At 37.4% G+C, this 8,421-nt stretch overlaps 2 protein-coding genes across 2 annotated transcripts; both read left to right on the top strand.

The window, feature by feature from the left end:
- The first annotated feature begins 4,206 nt into the window (after positions 1–4,206).
- Positions 4,207–5,094, top strand: LOC131806982 (uncharacterized). The gene has a single exon (XM_059131969.1). The coding sequence runs from the start codon at positions 4,207–4,209 to the stop codon at positions 5,092–5,094; it is 888 nt and encodes a 295-aa protein (XP_058987952.1).
- A 2,047-nt stretch (positions 5,095–7,141) lies between these two features.
- LOC131806981 (uncharacterized) lies at positions 7,142–8,107 on the top strand. Its single transcript, XM_059131968.1, has one exon. It carries the CDS (start codon positions 7,142–7,144, stop codon positions 8,105–8,107), a length of 966 nt encoding a protein of 321 aa, XP_058987951.1.
- Positions 8,108–8,421: the final 314 nt, after the last annotated feature.

Here is an 8,421-nt window from a genome sequence, read left to right as displayed (position 1 = left end):
ATGAACCAGGAACCTCAACATGCCGGGCCCCTTGCACTGGTGCAACCTCTTGAAGTGTGCTCGGTTTGCTTTTTCATGGTTATCATCTTCAGCAACTTAAATTTGTATGGGCCAAAGTTTTGAAAAGGGCGAACCCGCCAATTCTCCTTTTGAATTTGATCAACTTGTTCTAGAAAGAAATACTTAAAAGCAAGAAATGTGTACCACACCCAATATGGCATTAGAACAATTATTATCTTCATTTTTTATCTTCAAATTTATTTTAATAATTTCTTTATGTCACCTCTAGTGACAAATAACCATCTCTAGTGAAACATTTCCACTTTTTTTAATGTTTTCTTTTTTTTTTTTTTGGAGAGATCAATTTTGAAAATTGACCACCTTTGTAACCACCTCTAGTGGCTACGTAACATTATCATCATAATTTCTTTCATTCATATTACATCAGCAATATTATTTGCTTTTTAGAAAGTCATTCTTTCTTCAGTCACCTCTAGTGACCCATTCATATGTCGTAAAAAATCATCTACTGTAATTTGTTATGAATTATCCACCTCTAGTGAACAATTTTAGTACAAATCATTATATTCATTTCAAATTTTAGTTGTCACCTCCAGTGACTTTGATTTGAAAAGTACAAAAGATCTTCAGCGGTTGATTTGCAATTACCTAACCACCATTTATTGTGCCTGAGACACAATATTTGTTTTTAATAAATGTTTCATCTCTGTCAATAGTACTAAGTAATTTCGGACTCGATCAATAAATTTATCATATTTTACAACAAGGTACAATTTCTTAATTTCGCCAATTTTGTGTTTCTATTAATATTTAATAATATTATAAATACATTTGCAAGTACCAATTCAGACGAATAGTCTCGTAATCCACATCTCTCATTCGCTTTAAATTGATGTATGTATAACTTTAGTGTTGGTGCGCCGCTACTTTTTTGTATTTTTCTTTCTTCAATATTTCCTTGTTGCCTATATTTATTTTCTTATTAATTATAGGACCATATATATACCATCCAAAGATGGAATTTTGAGCTATCATACTCCCAGACACATTTGTTCTAGTTCCATTCAATACGATGGATGGTAATATATCACTACCAATTAACATATCAACCTCATTTGATTGTAAGAAAAGAGGATCTGCAAGTTTTAGATCACGGATTTCATTCGGCGTAGACATTGGAATAGATTCAGTGGAATTATTTTTCTTTATGTTTTCGATAACTAAAGCGTTTACTTCTACTGTTTTGTTTGCATTTCCACACAAAGATATGTTGCACATTTTATTTGTATATGCAACTACTGAACCACTTATTCCGCTAATATGGAAATTAGACTTAGTTGTTGCACTCCCTATTCTTTCTACCGCTTTAGTTGTTATAAATGATCGTTTCGATCCAGTGTCTAATAAAGCTCTAGCTGTAAAAGTTTTCCCACAGTGCTTGATTTTTACAAGCGCTGTTGGTAACAAAACATCACCATCACTGATTGATAAATTGGTTTGTGTATTTGAGCTTTGGAAGGTAGAACTTGTAGTACAGGGCATGTCATCTGTCGTGACATGATTCAGTTGAATATTTGCCTCTGAAGCAGTCGTAGGACTTCTTGGTAGAGTGTCTGCGTTTCCAATGTGCAACTTTGTGTGATGTTTTTTCTTACAATATAAACATCGGTGCGAACTGAAACATTCTCTAGTGTTATGTCCACTCTTTAAGCAGTTATTACATAACCTCTTTTCTCTTGCGAACTCTATTCTCTGATTAACAGTCATATTATTAAATCTCATACAATTTTTCAAAATATGGTTCTTATAACACATGACACATCTATTTGATTGTGTCGAATGAGCATTTTGATGCGATATATGATCATTGCTAAATGAAGTTGAAGCTGTTTGACTTCTGAGACCATCTATTCGCTCTAGAACCCGATGTCTGTTCTTAAGAAAATCTTCCATTTGCGACCATTTGGGTAGCTCGGAATGTGATTCGAGCGATTGTTCCCATAGGGTCAGTGTATCAACCGGAAGCTTAGTTGAACATAAATATATTAAAATTGGATCCCATTGATCCACCTTTACACTATGAGCTCTCAATATAGCCAAGCAGTCACTTGCTGTCGATTGAATTCTTTTAATATCTTTGCTACATTCAACCGTTGCTGCAGAAAGATTGAATAATATCTTCAGTTGGTTATCAACTAGTACCCTAACATTTTCGTATCGCACCGATAATGCTTCCCATGCTAACGAAAAATTTTGATCAGATAAAGGGTACCGATCTACAATTCTACCAGCCTCACCTTTAGTTTTATTACGCAAATGATAAAGCTATTGCGCTGGTGTGAGTCTGGGATGATTTCCATAAATAGCCGTAAACATATCTCTAAATTTTGGCCATTCTTCATAACTTCCGTAGAAGTCGTGAGTGTCACAAGGTGGCACTTTAATACAAATCTCGGACATATCAAAACGTACCCGAAGGATAAACAGCTGAGCTGTGAAACAACGATGGATTTGTAACTTCGCCTCTAGCGGTATTACTTTGGCTCTGCGCCTTTCGATTTTTTAATATTTCCAATAAAGTAGCTTTAGTCACTTGGTAATTATCTCGGGCGGACGCAAACATATCTCTAGCTCTCAATTTGTAATCTTCATCTCCCTCATTAAAATAGACACTTTCAAATGCACTGCGTACATTGTGCCAATCTTCATCCATTGATTCTAACTTTGTTTCTATTAAAGAATCAGACAGCTCGTTCTCTGCTGTGCTTCCTATTTTAATGCAAGTTTGCATAAGGTTTTCGAATGCACTGCGTACATTGTGCCAATCTTCATCCATTGATTCTAACTTTGTTTCTATTAAAGAATCAGACAGCTCGTTCTCTGCTGTGCTTACTATTTTAATGCAAGTTTGCATAAGGTTTTCGGTCTAGCATACATTTTAGAAACCATTTTGTAATATTAATTTAAATTAGTTATTTAATTTATTTTATTAGTTTTTATATAATATTGATATTTATTGATATTTTTAAAATTATTGTTATTATTTATGAATTTTATTATTTTTGAATATACAAACACTTCAACTATCAATTTATTTATAAATTTAGAAATAAATGAAGTTATATAAAATTTCAAATGTGTTTGTTGCGTATATTCTTCTTTTCTCAATAAACGTTTATTTTTTAAACTTTAAGAGAACTATTAACAATATTGTTAATTTTTAGATTTATGTATGTTGTTGATTTATGTGCTTTTTTAATTAGGATTTATTTTTATTTATTTGTTCCTATTAATTTTATTTTTTGTTATTTTTCGATTGTTAGTTTATTATTGTGGTATTCAATATATGTACTAGCTTTATACGTTACGTTACTCGTCGCAGTAACTGCACAACTCTTTTTCACCACACCAGCTGATCGATAGTCGAACAATGGTAGATGACAGATCGATCAAAGAAGCAATGAAACAGATGACAAAGCTTGTTATATTTGTTGATCACGAATGTAGCAAAACAAATGTAACAAAAAATGATGCAGCAAAGTGAGAGTGGTCTTTTTTATGGTGTTAGTGTACGTTAATTTGTGTTAAGCAACAACAAACATACATATAAAGAGTTTTTCTCTTTAAAATGACTCTGTTGATTATTTGGCAACAGAACAAAAGCGAAGGCGCCAATTTAAAAATGTAAAAATGAATTGTTTTATTTTTTTGCAAATCAGCCGATTCTTTTTATAAAGGCTTCGAAGGACCATGTACAAGTTCCGATACAGGCGTATGGACTTGTAGGGGTTCTAAATCTACAGAGTAGATTTAGATCCGAAAGTGTATTATTTGTTGCACAAAAACGAACAACAAAACTATGAATATTAGATAACACAACAAGTATACAGGCGATACTTACGTGTTGCTAATAAGGCACTGGTGGTTAAGGCTTCAATAAAACACTTGTTTTAATTAAAAGACTCTGACGGTCTGAATTTATATATTTATTAGTTAAAACAATTCTTTTTGTTGTGGCAAAGTTTAGCTTCTTGCTTCTTCTAGCTTAGCGATCAATCAGTCTGGTCGACAGCAGTAATAGTTGAGGTATCGATTGTTGGCCTATCGGTGTAATGAACCAGGAACCTCAACAATATTCAAGGAAAAATTGACATCCTACTCGGGGCAGAGTTTTACTTCAGCCTAATGCAACCGGGTACAATAAAACTGAATAATAATCAACCTATTCTGCAGAATACTGCGCTTGGCTGGATTGTAGGCGGCTTAATAGAACAATCATCAACGAACGTCACATCAGCTGCGCTAACATGTGCAATTTTCGATAGTGAAACTTCACTGGCACAAGCAATTGAGAAGTTATGGAAACTCGATGAAGTAGCATCAACAGAAAGGGTAATGTCTCCGCTGGAAACCCGGTGCGAGTATCATTATAATCAGCATGTCCAGACGGATCAGAACGGTCGATTCATTGTTAGTCTTCCTTTCCAAGAATCTCCAACAACATTGGGAAAATCTCATGCGATGGCGTATAACCGGTTCATGAGTCTTGAACATCGGCTTCTTCAGAAGGATGATATCCGCATGCAATACATCAAGTTCATGCAGGAATATGAAATGCTAGGACACATGCAGAAAATTGACGTGAATATAGTGTCGAACCCTAAATATTTCATTCCGCATCACTGTGTGCTTAAACCAGATAGTACCACGACAAAATTAAGGGTGGTATTTGATGCATCCGCGAAAACGTCATCGGGTCATTCGTTAAATGACTTAATGTACACAGGACCAACTGTGCAAAGTGAACTGTTCTCTATCCTGCTACGGTTCCGATTACCAAAGTTTGTCTTCACAACTGACATTGAAAAAATGTATAGACAAATCTTAATTCACCCCAATGATCAGAAATATGAACTGATCATTTGGAGGGAAGATCCATCGCACCCAGTTAGCTATTACAAGCTCAATACTGTTACATATGGAACTCGTGCAGCACCGTACCTTGCCACAAAGTGTCTACAGAAAATCGCGGACGACAACTTGGATCGCTACCCCTTGGTTCAGAAATGCTAAAAGAGAACTTTTATATGGACGATGGTCTCGGTGGTTCTGATAGCTTAAACATAGCGATGGAGACACAAAAGGAATTTATAATCATTTTGAAAAAGCACGGCTTCAACTTAAGAAAATGGTCGTCAAACAGTCCAAGATTGCTAAAGGATATACCTCATAGTGATAGGGAAGTCAATCTAGATTTTGATGAAAGCAAAACGATAAAGACTTTAGGACTATTTTGGATGCCTCAGGTCGACCGTTTTTGCGTGAAGGCAAATATTGATCATTGTCAAGTAATAACGAAACGATCAGTTACGTCTGAGCTAGCGAAATTCTTTGATCCACTTGGTCTGCTTGCACCAATTGTTGTAAAAGCAAAGATGTTTATCCAGCAGCTGTGGCAACTTGCATTAGGATGCGAAAAACTTTGTGCAACCTGGAAAGCATTTCGAAGCGAGTTGGAAGGTCTCAACAATTTCAAAATACCACGACATGTATTCCGTGGGCAGATTCAGGCAAAGGTGCAATTACATGTGTTTGCCGATGCGTCGGAGAAAGCGTTTGGCGCTGCTGTATACATTCGCTTTGTTACAAAGGATGGTCTCGTAACTGTACGCCTGATCTGCTCTAAATCCAGAATTGCTCCGTTGAAACAGCAAACACTTCCTCGACTAGAGCTTTGTGCCGCAGTGGTAGCAGCTGAACTGGGTAATAGAGTAAGGATTGACTTAAAGCTTCAAAGTCACCCCATGTTTCTATGGACCGACTCGGAAATTGTCCTTGCCTGGATAAAATCGCAGTCAACCTTATATAAGACATTTGTGGCAAATAGGGTTTACGACGATTCATGAAGAAAACAAACATTGTGGACCTCAAGCGCTGTTAAACACAATAAGACAACGATTTTGGCCAATCAGAGGGAAAATAACTGCCAGATCAACGATTCAAAAATGTATAAGGTGCACCAGAGCACGACCCCAGCTGTATCGACAAATAATGGGACAGCTGCCAGCAACAAGAGTAACTCCCGCACGGCCATTTATAAACTCTGGAGTTGACTATTGTGGCCATTTTGGATACATTACAAAGTGAGGGGTAAGCGACCAACCAAGGCTTATGTAGCTGTCTTCTGCTGCTTTGCGACAAAGGCAGTTCACCTAGAACTTGTGTCTGATTTATCCACAGAAGCTTTTATTGGCGTACTTAAACGCTTCATTGCGCGGCGTGGACACTGCCAAAACATATATTGCGACAATGCTACGAACTTCGTTGGAGCCGAGAATAATTTAGCGGAGCTATCTGAAAATATATATTCGGATAAAGCGCAAGAATCAATTATTTCAACCTCAAGGTCTAAAGGCATTCACTTTCATTTCATCCCACCAAGAGCACCGCATTTCGGAGGTTTATGGGAAGCAGCAGAGAAGTCCGCGAAACGCCTCTTGGTACGTAGCGTGTCAACGGAAATCCTAACACATGAGGAATTGGAAACGATCATAATCGAGATAGAAGCAATCCTAAATTCCCGGCCGCTCACGCCTTTGTCAAACGATCCTGATTGTCTTGAAGCATTGACACCAGGACACTTTTTAATCGGGGAGGCTTTAACTGCACAAGTAGACAGCAGAACAGAATCTGTTAAGACATCCAGCACATCTCATTGGAAGCTGCTCTCACATATCAAGCAGCACTTCTGGAGAAGATGGTCGGATGAATACCTCCACGAACTGCAACAACGGAACAAATGGAGGAGAAAGATGAACAATCTTCGGAAAGGTGATATGGTCATCATCAAGGAAAATAATTTACCACCGATGAAGTGGCCATTGGGAAGAATTCTCAATGTGTTCGCTGGTGACGATGGAGCTGTACGAGTTGCTGATGTGAAAACATCAACTGGAGTATACAACGGGCCATTCAGAGGCTGGCTCCACTGTTTCCAGAGGAGCATAGTGAATTTTCCACAGACCAGACAACGCAGGGTGACATCGGCTCTTCTAGGCAAGAGGAAGATGGGAAAGATACCATCCCGAGGAAAAGAATGAAGATCGCAAATTGCCCCATAATGCTATCAGTAATATTAGCCTTGCTTCTAATGCCTGTGGTCCTATGCGACATGCTGAAAATAACGCAATTTCACAATGATCCGGGATTACATTTTGAAGGCTTGGGAACAGTGAAACTTAACACGGCAGAATGGAAAATGTTGGTGTATTACGATTTAACGCCTTTTGCATCAGAAATAAAGTCGCTTTCAACCGGTTTACAATCGCTTCAACAGATGTGTCCTGTAATTCAACAACACAAGATGTGTGACATGTTCGTGAGCAATCTCAAACACATTAAAAATGAACTACTACAGGAAAAGGAGTTATTTACCAACAGACGGTTTAAAAGATCTCCATTCAATATAGTCGGCAATATTGCGCGTTCACTTTTTGGTGTCCTTGATGCTGATTATGCGGAAGAAATGTCTAAAACCATTAGCAAGGCAAGAATCGAGCACGAGCACATGACAAGTCTGTTGAAAGCCCAAACTTCAATAGTTGACTCTACCATTAATGTCATAAAACAGGATGAGATCGGCAATCAACAAAAGATACAAGAGATCTCAGAAATGGTTGAGAAAATAAATAATGATGTGGCTAAAGAGTCTTCCCAGTTAAAAAACTCGCAGCTTGTCGGACTCTTGTCAACGTACCTGGTATTCTCCGCAATGAACCTGCAGAGAGTAGAGTCGGAAATCATTAGTGTACTTACCGATATACATAATGGCAAAATAAGTCCACTTTTACTGTCTCCTCATCAATTGAGAGAAGAAATTAACATAATCAAGGCTAATCTTCTAATTTCGCATGCTTTACCAACGGACGATGAGAACTTGATTGAGCTCTATAAACTTATGAGCGTCAAGGGTGCAGTGACAAAGCATGAAGTCATCTTCGAGGTCAAGATACCCTTAGTCAATCAACAGTTTTTTGAATTATTCAAGGTAGTACCCGTTCCAACAATAAGGAATGGCACCCATTAAGCCAGAAAAGTCATACTTGGCTACAGATGCGCACAGAGACGAATACATACTTTTTCAACCTGAGGACATATCAAGATGCCTTAAACCAAAGAATGACGAATACATCTGTAGAAATCAGTGGTCCAAACTCCAGAGGAACGCAGTCGCCAACCCCTGTGAAGTCAATATCTTTAATAATCATTCAACTGCCAATTGCAATCTTAACAAGATTATTGGATCTACAGTATGGACCCAATTGCATCATCAAAATAGATGGATCTTCGCTACTACTGTCGATGTTGAATCTTCTATTGTATGCGGTACGGAGACAAATC

The sequence above is a fragment of the Musca domestica genome, unplaced genomic scaffold (assembly GCF_030504385.1).
Source record: "Musca domestica strain aabys unplaced genomic scaffold, Musca_domestica.polishedcontigs.V.1.1 91, whole genome shotgun sequence".
NCBI lineage: Eukaryota > Metazoa > Arthropoda > Insecta > Diptera > Muscidae > Musca > Musca domestica.
This window is presented reverse-complemented; position numbering and strand designations above follow the sequence as displayed.